This window comes from Pygocentrus nattereri, chromosome 4, assembly GCF_015220715.1.
Source record: "Pygocentrus nattereri isolate fPygNat1 chromosome 4, fPygNat1.pri, whole genome shotgun sequence".
Classification (NCBI taxonomy): domain Eukaryota; kingdom Metazoa; phylum Chordata; class Actinopteri; order Characiformes; family Serrasalmidae; genus Pygocentrus; species Pygocentrus nattereri.
The window spans coordinates 45787389-45807048 of NC_051214.1; the positions used below are offsets into that span (position 1 = coordinate 45787389).

Below are 19660 nucleotides of genomic sequence, written 5' to 3' on the forward strand. Positions count from 1 at the left end.
ACTTTTTTTACTGTGTTTATGTTTATTTCCATTGATTCTAATGATGAATAGTGATTTTACTAGCACAAACAAAATTAAATAATTTGCCAAGATTTGTAAGAAAATGTACAGTTTTAAAGATCCTAAAATAAATAAATAAATAAATAAATAAATAAATAAATAACCAACCCTCCTCCACTCCCACACACCCACACCCACTGAGCAGGCTGGTTGTGCTGACCTTGCGGTTGGCGTTGAGGTTTGCTGCCGGGATCTGCAGGGTGACGCTGTATTCTGTTTTCTTGTTGAGCTCCTCAGCGATGAAGCTGGCCTCCCGCACCAGCAGGTTCGCTCTGACGATCTGTTCTCTGAGCTTTCTCAGACTGCGGGCCAGCACCGCCTCTCTGACCCAGCAACACATCACACATCACAGAGTCGATATACAATAATTTACACAGCAGAACAAACATGCAGAAAAAATCCTGCTTAACGTTATTTTTACATGTATGTGTCATTTAACTATTTACTTATATACACTGCAGTTCAAAAGTTTAGTACAAGTGTTTATTAATTACATTAATAACTTAATTTCAGTTTAATTTTAGTTTTCATTTTTTAGATTTTATGAACAAAAAGTTTGTAAATAATAGACAATATATTTTATTCATCTATTTTCATCTATTTATATTTTTTGTAGTCGTCTTAAAGCAGGGCATTCTGGATTTTTTTTTCTAACTTAAAAATAATGGTTAAACAGTTTAATGCTATTCAATCTGGATATGAATTTAATTAGAACTTCTTTCTGGATATTAATCTTATTAGAACTTCATTTTGTATAATAATCTCCTCAGAACGTCATTCTGGATATAAATGTTGTTAGAAGTTCATTCCTTAAGTGTCATTTTTATTTACAGTTTCATAGAGTCCTACTAATTATTTCAAACGACTAAAGTTGTACAGAAGGAGCTTATTCCCGCAGTTTAATACATTTATCTGCAATCAAATGGGTTTTATAGTGTTGCAAACATAGATCACAAACGTTTGAAGTGGTAATGTATGACAGCCACCCTGCTCCTGAAGATGTACCTCCTCGTAGAATTTAGTTCCAGCCCCAAACAAACAAACCTGATCCTCCTAATCAGCATCTTCAAAAGGCAGATTTTCTGGATCAGGGTTGGATTAGGGCTGGAGCTGGACTCTACAGGAAGGCAGATCTACAGCACTAAGGCTAGTAATCCTAGTAGCAGATGCTGTAACAGACCTGTCATCACTGGCCTGGCGTGGGTGGCTCTCTGAGGTCTGGGAGGAGTTCAGAGGGAAGACCACACTGCCTCTCTGCGGTGATCTTTCAGTGCCCAAGCTCCGACGTAGGCGCTCTAACTCCTCCTCGTACTGAAGCCGCTGATGCTCCAGAGCAGAGCGCTTCTCCTCTTCGTGCCTCCGCTCCAGGGACTGCAGCACACACTGCAGCGGGTCTGTCAGGGGATGGAGAGAGGGAAAGGATCAGGGAATGGCAAAATAAAGCAATGATCACATCACATTATCAAGCAATTCCAAGCTTTTGAAAGCTTTCAGGCTTCTTAAGTCACTTGTGTAGCTGGGTAAATGTAGTCCATGTAGTGCAGAGCAACTCAAAGGCTGAGCTTCAAAAAATGTACATTAATGATATCATTCAACATTCATGACTGATGGTAAGATGTGACGTAAAACAGGCATGTTTTTCAGTTATTAAAACGTATTATTAGGAATCTACTACTCTGAATTATTCAGTAATTATAATTATTAAGTAACTACCATGAATTATTCAGAATCTACTATTAACTACTCTGTAACTAACTACTGTATATTATTCAGTAACTACTAATGAAAGCATAGCCCCAGTTACAAATCCTTTCAATATGACCACAAGCTTTCAAAATGAGTAAGCCATGAAGCTACAGAGCCTGGCATTTCCTGCAATCATTCCCCTTAAAGCCTATAAACTCTAAAGCTGAACAAAGGAGCATAAACACAAGCTATTCAGTTTACTCTCTTTCCTGTTAACTCCATAAGCATAACTCCCAGCGCTCTCACCGTCGCTGCCCAAGGCCTTCATCATGACCTCAGTCTGGGCGTACTCGTAGTTGAAGCTGACCTCACTGGAGCCCTGACTCACTCTGTCCAGGTCCACGTCCAGCCGCTCCACACTCAGAGCAGCCTTCATCCCCCCGCCCTCCTCTACTTCAGGTCCAGCACGAGACCGAGTCTTCGCCAGGTTTATCCTGGGAGAGGAACAAAGGAACGACACAGAGGAAGCCAGTGAATCTGAGTATTTCTCTACACTAAGTTAATGTGACAAGATTTATATGTATTTCCATCCATCCATCCATATGAACAAATCTAACACAAACCAGCAGATGTGGAGTCAGGTGTTTATTACAAAGTTTATGAACAAACCTGAAGAAGTGGTTGTTGCCCCACAGGATGCGGTCGCCATGGTGAAGCTGGACTGAAGCTGAGATCAGAGAGCCGTTCACAAAGGTACTAAAAACACAAACAACACATTCATTAGAACCTACACATACATAGACTCCAGTTATACCAAGGAGGTAAAGAAATGGTTTTGTGTGCTTTGTATGCAGATTTTTACCTCATTGTTTAACACACTGTATACGTTTTAAACTTGGGACTGCTAAACAATCACTATTTTACATTAAATTTGTTTATATATCACTTTATATATTACATCTTGTATGTTTGTTACATTTTCTGATGGGAAACATCAAATTATTATTATTTTTTTTATTATTAGTGATGTGCAACGCTAATGTTATACGTTCTTATTTTTACGCCAAAAAAATGCCTGCAAACTCGTACACCCTGGTAAGCACCTGAGATACCATAGCAACCATTTAGCAACACCATAGGAAACACCCACAGCGACTACGTAGTAACACCATTGCAACCAAATGGAATACCATAGCAATTGCCTAGCAGCACCTTAGCAACCAGTAGAGATGCTGTAGTAACTGCTTAGAAACACTAGCGACCACCTGGGAAACCTTAGCAACACCATGGCAACCACTTAGAACACCAACACCCTAGTACCACCACAGACAACATACAACACCTAACAACCACCTAACAGCAACCTGGAACACCACCAGAGACACCATAGTAATTGACCAGCAACACCCTCGCAACATCACGGTATCCTACTGCCACTACCTAACAACTCCCGGTAAACTTCACGGGAATACTGCACACTCACTCTGCATCTTCTTCAGGAAATGCACTTTTCTAGTTTGACTCAAGTTTTTTCTGAATCTCATTTTTAAAAAATTGCAAGTACAAGTAAATACACGCGTGAGTGAGAGTGTTTATGTGATTACCGAGCGTTCCTCTTTGGAGTGAGTATCACTCCTGACTCTGGAGTGATGTCAATGGTGCAGTGCTGTGGTTGAATAGCCATTCCACACAGCTGGATGTCCTGAGAGTCTGCTGAGCCCACCAAAGTGTGATCCTGCATGGATATACACACATTTAGTTATTTTGTTCTCGTCTGTATTCATTATGGCTTTACACTGTTAGGTCACAGTTACACTATTAGGCCACAGTTAGAGTTCTATATTGAAAACAGTCACTTTTTCTGTAGACACAGACTACAGACTACTCTGTAGACTACAGTTACAATGTCTAAACACCTGAACACCAAATTCCTGCCCTGTGAAGGGACCATTTTCATCAGTGTTTTAATAAATAATACAGCTTTTAAAAAAACTCTACACCCAGTGCAGTGGCCTCTTATGTAATGACATCATCATATGTTCTTATTTGACATAAGGCATAAAGATGTGGGGGGGGGCAGACCTTTAAATAATAGACCAGTAGCTCATTGAGTGCTGGATCTGCGTTGAGGTTCACCAGGAAGCACTTATCCTCCACCATCCTGATACCAGATGACTGGAGAGAAATGCCCAAACTCTCCAGTTGCTTCTGTCTCTCCTACAAAACATACAGTGATGCAGTTACTGCTAGTGATGAGAAAATCATCGTGCAATTATCTATGAATTACTTCTCACTCTCAGCTCTTTCAAAGAAGTGGAGAAAAGTGCATATTTCAATCCATATCTCATTTTTGCTTGGCAGTAAAAAAAAAAGGAGATATTCTATTCTGATTTGACTTTGAATAGAAATTATTTTTGCAGTACAGTGTTTGTCTGTGGAAATAAGAAGCGTTCTTTATATTTTTGCCAAGTTTTTGTAATTTTCTGAACATCAAAACAAATCAAAGTGCTTGATCGAATCTGTCTACACCAATGGGTTTTAACTTGTGGGCCATGAGTTACCTTTTATTGAAAGCAATCAGTAATCATTGACAGTAATGACGTCTGCCTCACTTTGTGCTGTGTTTGTGTTTTACCTGTGCAATCTCCTCTGTCTTCCTGAGTTTTTCCTCCCAGGAAACCGTCATTTCCTTGATCAGTTTTTCAGACTCTTCCAGCCTCTCCTTCAGCTCCGGAGCCTTCATGGACTGAGAAAATTGAAGGTGGGTTAATGTAGGGACAAAATATAAAAATAAGAGTATGACTGGACACCTAAAGGTTTTGCAGTTGGTCATTCTCACAACTGAGACTTGCTGCAATACAGAGGCGAAATCATAAAAGGTACACATTACATGAAAAAACTAGTCTAAAATCCAAAACACACAATTTATGCACCTAGTACACATCAAAATGCAAAATGTGTGTCTTTCCCCCTGCATATGTATTTAACTGGAGTCACGCAAAATGAAAGAATTGAACAAAAAATGGGTGACGCTATTGTAAATACAGCTGAAGTCTGGGTAACCAGCATGGAAATTTCTCTGTGTCTTAAAGCCAGGTGTGAATTTGCATCAACATCACAAAGGTGCATTGTCAGAAGACTTACTTTAACAATAGGAGCAGTCATAGTAACAAGATTAATAATACTCTTTATTTATATAGCATGTTTCATGCTGGTAGCAGCTCAAAATGCTTTACAAACAGGTGAAAACACTTAACTGTAATGCAAGAAGTTACTCATTTAAAATCATTTTAAAAAGCCTCAAATTCAGAAAGAACATTTTCCAATTTACCAACAAAATAACACTTTTTACTCTCAAGATCAGATGTGTGTGAAAAAACACATAATATGCTAATAGTATGTGTTATTGTACAATTCTCTACTGAATGCTGCTGAACTTTCATTTTCTCCTTTGTCCCTTCACAGCGCCGCTTGACTGCGCCTTTCAAACCCTGTGCCTCACTGTACAATAAGTAGGCGGTGATGTGTGCAGCTTTAGTAAATCCAGTTCAGAAATATTGCAAGTACATACAAATCCCATTTTCCTGACTTTGTGATTCACTGCACTGTGTGATCTCACAATTCCTAGTCATGACTTTGTGGATAGAAGCCTTGGTCTTATTAGAAATAAGACCTTGTGTTTCAGACAAGAGATCTCATAAGTAGAGCCCAAGTTCGAGCCCCAGTGAGAAATACACACACACACACACACACACACACACACACACACACACACACACACATATATATATATATATATATACACACACACACACACACACACACACACACACACACACATAGTGGTCACAAACACTTCTATAAAGTTTAGTTCCAACCTGCATCTTGTGGTTGGAACTAAACCACTGACCACTGTCTTAGACTAAACGGTTACCTCAGCCTCAGTGAGCTGCTCTTTGAGTTTATCCACCTCTTCCCTCAGCTCACGGATGATCCTGGCGTTCGGGTCCTCGTTCACCACTGCATGATTTATGATGCTCTTGGCTCGGTCTGCGTAGCGCAGAGTGGACAGAGTCTCATCATAGTTATCAGCGGCAGGACTGACTGTGGCCACCATGGCTGTGCGACTGTTACCACCCAGACTGTCCTGAGACAAACGCCAAGGAAGACATTAGCTTGACTTTGCCGAGTGCAGCAGCTTCCGACACAGGACATGTTATAGGTTCACACTGATTACGAATATTCTGCTCTTCCTAATGTCTTAATACTACTGAAAAATCTGTGCTTTTAACAATAGTTTAGAAAAGAACAGTGCGCAAGTAAAGCAGTGGTAGCTTTTGCGTGTGAGAGTGTGGGAGTACCTTCAGTAGCCATGTGAGTACAGAGTCTCTATAAGGCACAAATTTACTCCGGTTCTTTCCAGCTCCCTGATCCGCCAGTGCTGAAATCACCAGGCCTAGAGTAGTGAGAGACCTGAACACAAACACATCATCTTCAGTAGTCATATCAGAAATAAATACTCACACAGACCATCCATGTCCTATTCACCAGGTATCATGCAAAACAAATATTTACTTGCATATAACAAATACTACGATTTCCATCTAAGACTTTGGAGAAAGTTTTTGGCCACAAGCTCAGTTCTTTTTTTAGGCAAGTAAAACAAGCATATATTATTTCACTCTGGCCTTCAGAAATATCACAGCGCTGACTAGTGTATTCAATGATTTCTAGGTTACTGCTGGATTTTAAGGCAGCCTTCGATACTATAAATATTAATGTTTTAAACATGTTTGAGGGCGGCACAGTGGCGCGATGGGTAGCACTGTTGCCTCACAGCGAGGAGGGCCAGGATTCAATTCCCTGGCCGGGTGACCAGGGTCCTCTCTGTGTGGAGTTTGCATGTTCTCCCTGTGTCTGCATGGGTTTCCTCCAGGTTCTCCGGTTTCCTCCCACAGTCCAAAGACATGCAGTCAGACCAATTGGGCATGCTAAATTGCCCCTGGGTGTGAGTATGTGAGTGACTGTCTATATCTGTCTGCCTGCCCTGTGGATAGGCTCCAGCACCCCCCCCTCAACCCTGAGGGAGAAGCAGCTTAGAAAATGGATGGATGGATAAACATGTTTGAAAACATATTTATCTTATAAGACCTCTACCAATTTGTCTGTGCATAGGGGTGCACAGAAAAGAGGAAAACTGTGTCACTCTGTTTCAGGGCCCTTACTGTTCTCTCTTTATTTACATCCCACATAATTTGTAAAATGACTAGCAACTTTCTCCTGCTAAACTCACATAAAAGAGAAGCACTGCTTTTGGGATCTAAGTCTGCTCAAAATATGGTCACAGTCTTATTCAGTTTACACTAGCCATCATCATCATTATCACCACAGCTCAAGTGCATGTTTGTTGTAGCTGAAGTGTTTTACTGACTTATTGATGTTGCTGCCCTCTTTCAGCCTGTCTCCAGCAGCTCCAGTTTTAGTTGCTCTCTCACTGCCTGCCAGGTCCACCAAACTCAGCTTACTGACCTTCTCCCCACTCGTCTACACACACAGAGAAAGGAACACACAACCATAACTTTCAGCAACACAAATATTCCAGGGGTACATTAAAAATATAAAAAAATATATGTATTAGGAGTATGGACAGAAGTATATGAGAGTATGAGAAGATATATGATAGAGTATAATACACTTAAGCAAACGAACATGATGTTAATTCATCATTCTATTGCTTAATTTGCCTTTTTACCACAGTTCAACTAAAAAGTAGAGAAGCTGTCAACACGGTTTAATATCGACAATTCCTTCCACCAAAAAAGTAGTAGCATTCTGTGTTACAGAAAGAGCCATACAACTGTCACAATACCAGGTTTTGTGTTTACCAGATAAACCTGGTTTATTGTATAGGTACACTATATGTCAAAAAGTATCCAAACAGACCTTCAACCTAGTACATTCAGCTACATTAAGGTCACCTATTGCTGACACAGGCACTCAATTATGCATGCACAGCTTATTTAATTTCCACAGAAAAAGCATTGACCGAAGGCATGGGATGCTCTGGAGGAGCCACACATGGGTCTAAGGACATCATGCCTGATGGTGGGCGTTGAACAGAGCAGTATAAAGCCCCCCAACACTGGGATGAGTTGAACTGATCCAGAACTGATCATCCAACATCAGTGCTTGGCCTCACTAATGCTCTTGTTGCTGAATGCAATCAAATCCTCACCACAATGTTTTAATATCTAGTGGTAAAGCCTTCCCAGAAGAGTAGAGGCTGTTACTGCAGCAAAGGACAACAAACTCACTATTGATACCCTTGATTTCAGAAGAAACGTGGGAGGAGCAGCTGTCGACAAACTCTTGGACATACAGCGTCTCTAGTACACCCATTTTCTGTTTTTGTATGGGCTACAGTAGAAGCTCACTAAGTTACCTGCAGCCTCCACTAAGTGGCTACTCAGCGACCGATGCTCAGCAGACTCATACAGTTATGATGAAAAAACACGCCATTATATCAATTAACACCATGAGTTGAAAATATCTCAACCCATGAGACTGTGTCCTCAGGACTCACACCTCACAATACACCATACTATGGCAAAAACTTGATTTTGAGCTTTTAGCTTCATCTGTTTTTTTACATAGATGCTGCTGAAAGCAGTCAGTCAGTGCGTGAGTGGAGGAGTGTGTATCTCACCCCGGACTGCAGGTCTCGCAGTGTGTGAGTGAGGATGAGGTTGAAGACAGCGTGCGAGCGGCTGCTCTCCTCGTTCATGTTGGTGGCCGCCACAGTGCGGGATTTATTCCCCTCAGACATCAACGACTCGATGTCCTAAAAAATAAAGCTTGGGAAATAAACAAACAGCTTGGCAGAAGAGAGCTTAATTAACTGCAATTATGAGAAAACTATTTTAAAAGGGACATTCTGGTCAATCTGTTGTAAACATGCTACAGAAGTCTCTAGAGTGAGATTTACAAACTGCTTCAGGGTGGATTTTTAGCAGCAGGCTGGTTTCAGTGTTTGGTTTCAATAGCTGCTGAACGTAGAAATTAATGTTACTGCTAGGAAACCAAATATCCTATTATGCAGCATGACTGTAGTGGCTGTCTTTAAAGGTCTCGATCCTCAAGTTTTCTTGTACTGCACTCCACTTATGACATTTGTGTGCTTTTATGTACTAAAAAGGTCTTCGTTCTGTTATTATCCAACCCCTATTAATCCTTATTTTGCAGGCTGTTTGGGTTATTGTGCCTGTATGACTGACATATGTAAATGACCCCAGCTGTAATGACTACACAGACACAGGCAAATGTATTGGTTTTTATGACATCTCAAAAACAATGAATTCAAAACGAGCTGTTTTTGCAGCTTAGTTTCCGATTTTGGACTGTATTGACCGGAAAAAGAACAGCACTTCAAACGTTAACACTTATGATACGGGCCATTCAAATCATTATCATAATAGATAGAATTGATTATTCAGATGAGAAAAATGAGATTAAAAAAAAAACCTTTCTTTATGATTTTGTTTTGATCGACTCTACCATGTATTAATTAGCCTATAGCTCAGTGACTAGTCTAGCAGTCAGGACTGGCTGAGCCCCACAGGGAGCAACATTATTTACTCTTTAGGGTTCAACAGTATTTCCATGACGTATGTGTGTGATGCATGTTAGGGATCATAGTGAGAGAACATTGATGACAAAAATCTGAAAATGATATAAAACTGTAAATTCTCTCAAATTGATGAGGCTGTGGGATGCGATATTATTACATATAACATAATAAATAACATACACACCTTTAGTTTTATACCAGAATGCCCCTTTAGTCAATTAACTGAGACAAAGAATGAAGCTGTTGTGCAGAACCTTATAGCTGGTCACAGCCAGACGGGACAGGCCATCAACATATGGACCCAACACCTTATGTTCTCTCACCCGCAACGCCTGAGAACTCCTAAGAAGAGAAGGTTTAAAGCAACAGTACAGTGTAAAAATGAATTACAGTTTACTTTCTTACCCCAGATGCCGTCGCTGAATTCATCACCTAAGAAGTTTAATGTCTGAAGTTTGTCTCTGTAGTTCTGCACTTGAGCTATAAGCCTAATGTAGCTTACAAGCACTGGAACCTTACGTCACCAATTAGTATCAAGCCTAAATCATCACTTTCTGGCCTCAAACTGTTTTGAGTTGTTAAATAATGAGGCGAAATCCTCAGAGGGGTTTCTCACCCTTTAGGGTCCAACAGGTCTCGGACCTTCTCGTTATAGATCTCCATGAAGGACACTTCCACAGTGAAGCTCTCTCCCTCCCTCAGCTCTTGGGCAGTCCGCTGGAACAGAGAGCTGCAGAGCCGCGGGATCAGACCAGGCTGCTCTGCCGAGCCCATCATAGTGTATGACTTCCCTGAGCCTGTGACCGGACAAAGAACAGCGTAGCTGATCACACTCGAGTGGCCAAGTGTTCACTATTTCATTTTCCAGAGTCCCCTTGGTGTTAAAGTCAGCTTAAAGTCAAAGTTACGTCAAAAATCTACTTAACACAACTTTCCTCTTATCTGAACTGGATATATTTAATATATCACAGTAACTGAGGGAGTTAAGTGTCATCCATCGTAGGTCTTAACTTTCTTCAGTTGTTATTGTGACAGCATATAATAATTAATATATTGATTACTGTAATTAATATGATTCTGTAATCATTGTTATTGTCTCTTTATTCCATCTTTTATTCTAGTTTCTTTCTTTCTTCACAAACCCATGAGTGAGCTACATCCTGAGCTACATCCTAGATCCTGTATTATGACGTATTTGTGAGAAAGATGTTATGAGGTAGGCCCTCAGAGCTTCTTTCCATGTATAAGTGAGGAGGGGAGAAATATACTACTGGATAAAATTTTATGCAATCAAAACATTCCTTATATTATGATTGAAGGTTGTAGGAAAACAAAAATGTTGTCTTTGGACGGGCGATTTTGACTTCAAGTTGACTTAAAAGTAAAAATGTTACAAGAAAAAAAAGGGGAAAAAAAAAAAAGAAAAGAAATACCAGTTTGTCCATAAGCGAATATGCAGGCATTATAGCCCTGGAACGCATTATCCAGGAGACTCTCCCCAAGGCACTGGAACACGACCTCCTGACCTGGGAGTGACAGAAACAGTACAATTCTGATTTAAAGCAGAAACAGAGAAAGCCTTATTGGTTGTTCCAACTACATGCACTTCTAAATTGCTTTAAATCTACTTAGACACCAAGTTAAAGCTTAATGTAGTCAATGAAATAAACAAATGACTGAATCGCAGCAGAGAATGAAACTGTAAGATCACACTGATGGGGAAATTCTCTGGAATCCTTATGGCATTAGACTGGTTTTACAGGTTTTTCATGTGCTCTCTCTCTTAACAGTGATAATTCAGCAAACTTCTCTGAATTGCTTTTGTTTTTATGGTTCCTCATCAGGGGCCTGCGTGTGTTGTGCTCGTGACGGAAGGCTGCATTTAAAGAAACCTGTCTCACAGCCCAAATACTGTTGTAAACTGCATGAAAAATCATACCTGCAAATTTGGCTGTGTTCGCCTCATCCATAGACCAGAAGCAGTAATCATATGCAAACACCTGAGATGACAGTAAAAGTAACATTGACCACAACAATAAGAGCTGAGAACGAGGAAAAATTATAATAACCTTAATACTGAAAATCTGTCGTACTTGAAAAGCGCAGATCACGTCTCAAGGCAGACTAAACAAGCAGCGCAAATGAGCAATTACAGAATATTACTATACTGTAAATACTGTACATCACTTAACAACTGCTTGCTCTTCTATATTCTATAATTCTATAGAATAAAGCATCCCAAACTGATTCTGGTGAATAGAAATCTAATATATAATATTGTTGCATATAAAACTGTTAATATGGCAAGTGACTCCAAACTTTGAAACAGCAAAAACACATAAAAACATTAATTTAAAAAAAAAAGTATTGCACTTTAAAGCCTTGTGTTCAGTATGGAAGGTAATCAAGGAATATATATATATTATAAATATTTTCGATCTGGGGAGTGATTTACTATGAGGTGTTAACAGAGAGCCTATCAATGCTTTGCGCCAGTGGGGGTGGCCAATTCAGCTGGTAATCTGCTAAGAAAAAAGGTGCAACTTCCTAATCAGCTCAATATAAACCACCTTTTATCTCAAAGCCAGTTTCTGTCAGGTAGAAAAAAAAAAGTTTTAATCCTCTGTTTCAAACTAGGAATCGTTATTTATTATTAAGCGCCGTCACGTCATTTCCAAATCCTGCTGACCACATATTCTGACATGATTCGTCTGATTGTATCCATCTGTCTTGTAGCTGGTCATCCTCTTCCCCTTTTACCTTCCACCTTTCCAAGCATAACGGTCTTTTCCACTGCTCTGGTTCTTCTCAGAGTACGACCAGAATAAGAGCTTTAGTTTGGTTTTCTGCGCTTTGAGGGAGACGTGAGAGAGGTTGGATTTGTTTGAGGATACATTCATGTGTTTTCTTTGTCGTCCAGGGGTCTCTCAAAGGTTTTTGCTAAGACCACGTGAATCATTACGTTGGCATAACTACTTACTCTGTCAAACATTTGACTTAGCTGTTGATAAATACGGTTTGTGATGTCAGTAAGTCTCAAAGTCAAAGACTACATGCTGTACTACACCCTAATGCAAGCAAATGACAACAATAAAAACAAGAAAGCTTACCTTTGGTTGATTCCTGTATTCATGAAGAAAGAAAAGCATAAAACAATAATCAGCTATCATTAATAATAATAATAATAGAAAGAATAATAATAAAATAATGAATAATATTATCTCACAAGACACAAAAAGGCCCTGTGAAGGAACTTAATTAACCCTGCAAAACTAAACACAACATCAGCAAGGAGAATCGCATTATTAACAGAGAAGAGTTGAAATGGCCACTTTTTGGTGTTGAATTAGCCCCTTTTTTTCACAGCAGCCATAAAATGCCATTTCTGCCCGTTTTGGAGCACTTTCAATTGACCTATGCATTTTTGCCAATAACACTGATGGAGCATATTTCATGTATTTAGAAAACTGGAGGGCGAGTTTATTTGGTCACACTTTATTTGGATGGTCCCCTATAGACGCTCTACAGAGACTTAAATCATTAACAAACTTTCTGGTGATGTCCAGTTGATTATCAACAACATTATGGTTAGGGTATGTAGGTTTTATCAGAAGGTTAAAGTGAGGGTTAGTTTTAGGGTTAGATTGAATCTTTTTTTCACACTAAACTTGAAGTTCAGTTGAATGTAACTGATATTTAGTTGAATGTTCCTGAGCATTTTCAGAGAACCTACAGTGGACCATCCAAATAAAGTGTTACTGTTTATTTTACTGTGTTTAAATCCTGGTTTTTACTGCGTTATTTGTGCTGGACTGTTTGATATGAAGAAAGCAGCAGCTGTGGGTTTCATCTCTACAGGGCAAGGTGTTCATTCACTGCAGGGAGTCCTCATCCCTCCCCTTTTACCCACTCGTTGCTCACTAGCAGCTCAATGCAGGATCAGATTTCACACACACACACACACACACACACACACAGACACACACACACGCACACACAGGGAGGCAACATTTTCTAGTCAATCTAATACCAGAGTTAAAGGGGAAATTATATTACTTGATTACAGTAACTAAAAACATTGGAGTCCCTTTCCATTCCCCCAGAAGAATGTCCTCAGAAAGAGACGACAGGATTGCAACACATAGCTACAGTATGTGGAATCAGGGAGTTGAACAGTATCCTTGCACATTTTGCACCAGTTAGAGTCAATTAGGTTGTGTTAAAGCCACATGATAACACTTTCGCTCTCACACACGGACCTATCAGAAGCCTTTTTGTCTCTCTCCTGCTACTGTACATGTAAATTTGTATGCCACTGTTTACTGTTTTCCTCTTATTCTTTGTATACTTTTTTTTTTTCATTGCAAAATTCAATAAATAAATTATTTACACTTGGAAGAGGTTTGAAAAAGATGGTCTGTCACCTGGGGACGCTACAACTCAGTCATCTATAACAGGACTGGGTGATGTCTAAAAATAATTCAGACAACATTTCAATGTCATAAAAAATCTGGTTTATGAACACATCCCCCTAGAAAATGTACAGAAAATCACATATTAAATAAGTCATTATAGAAAAACACATTAAATAATATAACGGTGACTTGTGTGCTAATAGCACCCTCTGGTGGAGAAACTCCAGATTGCTACATATGCTCTAAAAGAGTTCGCTCCGAAGCCATGTCCAGTTTACGTATTAGAAAAACCAGCTTTCTTGGATCATTTTGTGGAGTCGCACTGGAACTCAGCTATAGACACCTGTGTAATATCAAGAAGTATTAAAATTTTATTAATTTATCAATTGTATAAATATACTGAAACATTTAAAGCATCTTAAAGACACTTGAGCCGTACAGAAAATGAGTGGAGAGTTAACCTATTATTTTTACAGTAAAAGCGGATAAAACATTACGTGTACAATTTCAACACAAACATGTTGAATTATGTTTCGTTGATTTTCGTTGAGTGAAAACACGTTACCACATCTTCTACAGAAAACACTCTCTAATATAACAACACATAACAGTACACAGCAGTATAACAGTAATTCAAAATGATGGACCAAGTTACACACAGTGCTTGGACCCAGATGATTGCCGCTGGCTGTTATATTTATTATTAAACATGGGAGCACTATGATCAGACTAAATCAAGCCTGCAGTTTACCCCACAGTGTCCTGCCATTTTTAAGTGCAAATGCCGACCATAAATTATTTCAACACTTTTACCTCTGATAAAAACACAAATCTTGTCTCACTGAGCTAAAAGCTGAAACACTTGCAGGGTTTCAGTTCCAGACCTTCTGCACCACCTGTACAAGCTGGCACTGAGCGCTGGAGATTGTTGAAGAACATTCCAGAAATAGCTGGCACAGCTTCAGTCACCAGTGAGAAGGGCAGACTGACCACAACCTGCAACGGAGACAGTAACCTGGGGCAGCGAGGACGTTTATGAAATGTACCAAACTAGTAGTTCAGCTAAAAGTCACACTGACGCAGTTCCCGCTCTTACCCCACGTGTTTGTCTCAGGTTCTGCACTGGAACTACGAGGCTATAGTAGCTACCAAGCACTGGAAGCTTAAACCCAACTTCCGACTGTGAGCCTAAATGATCATTTCTCCTTATAACGAGCGTCTCTATGTGGTTTCTGACACCATATGACATAACGCTACCTGCAAACGTGGATAAAAGCCTGTTACATAGCTAAATCCATGCATTCTCCAACCTCTCTTTGATACTTAGAATTGAGCAGGATGTTTTTGTGACTTTAGGACTCATATGTATGTAAACGACCTCTGTTCTGATTGGCTGCCGTGTATTGCGCCTTACTTTGAAAGCAGTCCAGGATGAAGCGCTCCTAAACTTCAGTGTGAGTGGGTGGGGCTAAACTGCTGTAGACTGAACAGGCAGATACACTATATAGGCAAAATTATTAGGACACACGTCTCAATCATTAAATTCATCTATTTCATTCGGTCTCATTGCCACAGGTGTACAAAATCAAGCACCTAGTCATGCAGTCTGCCTCTTTGACATTGGTCAAAGAATGGATGAGTAGTATTATTGAATTATTGAGTTTAGGATGCACAGCAACTCAGCCATAAACTGTCAGACCATGTAAAGTTACAGAGTGGATCGCTGGGTGCTGAGGCATAAATACCACCAACGCTCTGCTGACTCAGTAACCTGCAGAGCTCCAAACCTGCTCTGCCACTAACATAAGCACAAAAAGTGTGCGCTGGGAGCTTCATGGCATGGGTTTTCTGTTCAAACACAATGTATGGAGTGGTGTAAAGCACACCGCCACAGGACTCTGGAGCAGTGGAAATGTATTCTGTGGATTGATTTGCATTGTGAAGTCAGGCAAGTTTGGTGGAGGAGGGATAATGCTATACTATCATGTGTAGGTGTCCCAAAACTTTTGAACATATAGCGTGTATGGATATGTGTAAAATTAAAACGCTCATTTTCCACACATACATAATAACTGAACCGGGGGGGTCAATGGTATTCTTATATTTCAAAAAATAAACATGCTTTGGTTTAAGGAAAGCTTGTGATGATTTAGACATGCAGCCAGAACAATGCTAAGTAGTGGTATAAGCTCCCACTACTTGTTAGCTGCATTAGCCTCACAGCACCATGCACAAAACTAAAGCAGCCAACTTCTGAAGACACACGTCTTGACCGATCGACTACATTGATAGATAGATAGATACATAGATAGATACTTTATTGATCCTGAAGGAAATTTAGCAACTGGAGCTACTGGAAAGGCTGCCACCCACAGCGGCGCCGGAAGAATGTGGAGGCAAGTTTGGTGGAGGAGGGATAATGCTATACTGTAGTATGTAGGTGTCACAACACTTTTGATCATATAGTGTGTATGTATATGCGTGAAACTGAGCGTGAGAGGGGATAACAGAGTAGATTTTTGGCTGAACTATTCCTTTAAGGCACCTTTGTTCTCGTAGTGATTTCGTAACATTTGGCAAACATTACAATACCTCTAAAATTCCTGTGGTTGTAGCGCCTCGCAGTGTAATGACTATGACTCAAATACAGGCCAAATGCATGTTACACCCTGACTCTCAGTGCTCGAAGTGTGATACGAAGAGTAAACTTTCGTCTACAGCCTTCATTACAAGCCTGTAAGACCTGTTTGTAGTTCATCCACACGCACTGCAGCAGCAAGCAAGTCAGGGCAAAGAGATCACTGGAAAAGAAGTAAGACACGACTGCTTTGACTGGGAAAACAGACTATTGATCAGATAAGTGGTAAAACAGCAGAGGAGAAGGAAATCAATTGTTCTCCTCTACTGAAGAGCAGATAGCAACAGTTTGGGAGATGTATGAAAATATTAAGCCACAAACAGAGCAATGACAGAAAAAAAGGCTTTTATTAGTAAACTATTAGGCTAGTACTACTGATTGTTCAACATTTCTGCACAATTAAATTAATAAAGTGAAGAATTAAATGACTAGAGAACCTTCGTCAGAACTGTTCACAGTGGTAGTGATAGGAACCAGATGTCTGAGGAGTTTTACCCCTCTAAAAGCTCCCTCACAAGAAAGTTACTACAGGAAATATGCATTAGACATTGTTTTATGACAATTTTGAGAAGGTTTTGGCCTAAAATATGTTTGAGGGAAAAATGCTGGGAATTTTAACGCAAAATGGTTTTTCAGATCCATCACTATTTTTATACGAACTCTTTGTCAGGTCATCAAGCAACGTGCAACATATACAGAGATTTTATCCGTATAAATAAGGATATAAACACAATAATTAATTACTTAAAATGCATACAATTATTTGTTTACTTATTTTTAAACATAACAAATGAATGTAACTGGAATTTTGGATGTTGACAGATTGGTTCTTCTTGTAACATTAAAGGGCAAATATCCAAAATTTTCTTTAATTGTATTTTCTTCCCTGAGGTCAACTCATAACAATTACGTGAGCTTAATCACCAAAAAAAAGTCCTTATTCACTTTTACATGACCATTTCCAACTTTAACCACTAGAATTAAATAGGCTGCTTTTGTTACTGCGCCTTTAAGATATATATGCGCTCTATTCTGACTGGCTGCTCTGTATTGCATCTCATTCAGAAAGCAGTCCAGGGCGAAATATACCAGCATGAATGGGCAAGGCTAAACATCTATAGGCTGTAGAGCAGTATATATGTAAATGACACCGGTTTATGTGATGTCACAAAAACTAAAAATTAAAAGCAGGCTGTTTTTGCTGCTTTGTATCCATCCATCCATTTTCTAAGCCGCTTCTCCCTCAGGTTTGCGCGCGCTTTGTTTCCATATATGGAAATTTTTAACACTGTTTACACTAAGACACAATGTTTAAAAGAATAAACTCTGGAAAATGTGTTTTTCCATAACATGGTCCCTTTAAACTAATAAAATGCAATGAAATAAAAGTTTACAAAAAAGCTTAAAAAACCAATTGTTCTTTTCAAAGATAGTACACCTGTGGGGGGGGGGGGGGGGGGGGGGGGGCAGAGCCCCCGGGGGAATGTTACACACAGGTACAAGAACAGACACACCTTTTGTAAAGAGAAGGAGCAAGAGAGTGCAAGAAGAGAGGGAGTGGAGCAAAGGAGCAGAGAAGGAGGCAGCAGGAAGCAGCTGAGCCTGAAAAACTTCACTGCCACCCAGCCGGTTTCACTTTACACTGTAATGCCTGTTCATCGAGTGAGGAAACCTGAATTTGCCAAATGTGTTTATTGATAAATAGATTAACTGGCTGGTTTGCAGCAACTTAAATGATTTAATTTAGTATAATTATTCAAATGATACAAATTAAATAAGTAAATCTTTTTTTTTATCTGCATATGAAAGACAATGCACATTTATTTGTTTTAATTACATCATGCAAAAATGATGGGGGGGGGGGGGGTGACCTCCCTTAACAGCCACTGTTATGAACACAGCGTAATATACTGTAATTCTCCGTTTACGGTAATTTCTTGAGTTTTCTGCCTGGGATTTGATCTCTACTCTAGTACTATGAATGTTAAGTGTTTAACAACTTCACTCTGGGTGTTCGTTTCAGCTACACTACAGCTTAGTGTTCATCATTTCGCACAAATCTAACATTTCTTCCCTTTTTGGAGCTTCCAATTAATTGCAGTTGTATGCAAAAGTCTGGACACCCCTGCTCAGGTTACATGCTTTGTTGATCTGAAAGTAAGTTACGCATCCTCTGCAGAAAACACACGTAAACATGACGTTTTCCTGATCATTCAGAGCACAATTTCAGTGTTTTCCTCTACATAAACCTGCTCGGCTCAATGCTCAATTCTGGCAGCAACGTCATGCCGCTGAGAACTCATAACGAGACTAACGGACGGACAGGTGGAGACGTACCTAATGAATGACATATGAAACGCTGGCGAAAGATGAAGGCTCTGTTTCAAAGTTAACAATCCAGTCTTTGTGGAGCTGCAGCGCCACAAGCTCAGCTTCAGTAATGATTAAACACCAGCTATTATCCATCATTAGCCCTGCAACAAGACCTGCACACTGTTAGCACAGAGCATAACAGAAAACATTCATGAACAAGATTAGAAATCTCTTGTTTAATGTCCCTCACAGAGACCCTGAATTAGGAATAGGAACGTGAGGCAGGCAAGAACACTCATGCTGTACTTGAATGCTGCCGCTACAGCTGCACCAAAATATCATCATCACACTATAATTAAATATTACTCATTGTGCTAAACAGCCAGTCTCCTCTTACTTTCAGCGGGTTCATTACTCATCTAACTGATTTTACTTTAGAAATATAAAACGCCAGTTTGGCTTATTGAAGAGCAAACAATGTTTACATCACACATATAATGCGCTAGTATTTATAAAGGCAACATTTTTGACATTATTCATCAAAGAACACAGATCTCGTCACCTTTAATTACATACAAATCACTCTGAATCTGACTCATGAAACTTGCTTGACGTGAAAACAAGCACAGCTTTGGGCACGAATGTTAACTCTGCCTTGGCGCGTGAAATCAAGCGCCGACGTACCAGCCGTGCTCGTGGGCAGAGTGTGAGGTCACTGCTATCCCTGCTGAACTCTGAATCGTAAAATTACAATTACAAGAATTAAATGTGAAATAAAATGCCTTAGTTTTAAGTCATTTTAGTCTAAGACGTAGTTTGAGACTTAAGATGGAAGAATGATGTGATTTTGATGTGAAAAACTGATTTTTTTTCTAAAATAACAGATTTAAACACCGTATAACTGAAGTGCATTAGATGTTT

General features: G+C 39.6%; 1 protein-coding gene across 5 annotated transcripts in view; it reads right to left on the reverse strand.

Moving 5' to 3' along the window:
• kif13bb (kinesin family member 13Bb) overlaps nt 1-19660 on the reverse strand; it is a 55467-nt gene that overhangs the window by 28237 nt on the left and 7570 nt on the right. For all 5 annotated transcript variants that reach the window (XM_037538019.1, XM_017695690.2, XM_017695691.2 and 2 more), the window contains exons 3-18: nt 12484-12496; nt 11313-11373; nt 10807-10899; nt 9990-10170; nt 9628-9715; nt 8453-8587; nt 7178-7290; nt 6108-6219; nt 5681-5893; nt 4382-4492; nt 3829-3963; nt 3351-3481; nt 2416-2502; nt 2053-2240; nt 1241-1454; nt 221-383 (exon numbers count right to left, since the gene is read on the reverse strand). In XM_037538019.1, the coding sequence (XP_037393916.1) occupies nt 221-383; nt 1241-1454; nt 2053-2240; nt 2416-2502; nt 3351-3481; nt 3829-3963; nt 4382-4492; nt 5681-5893; nt 6108-6219; nt 7178-7290; nt 8453-8587; nt 9628-9715; nt 9990-10170; nt 10807-10899; nt 11313-11373; nt 12484-12496 (2038 nt within the window). The remainder of the gene's footprint in view (nt 1-220; nt 384-1240; nt 1455-2052; nt 2241-2415; nt 2503-3350; nt 3482-3828; nt 3964-4381; nt 4493-5680; nt 5894-6107; nt 6220-7177; nt 7291-8452; nt 8588-9627; nt 9716-9989; nt 10171-10806; nt 10900-11312; nt 11374-12483; nt 12497-19660) is intronic.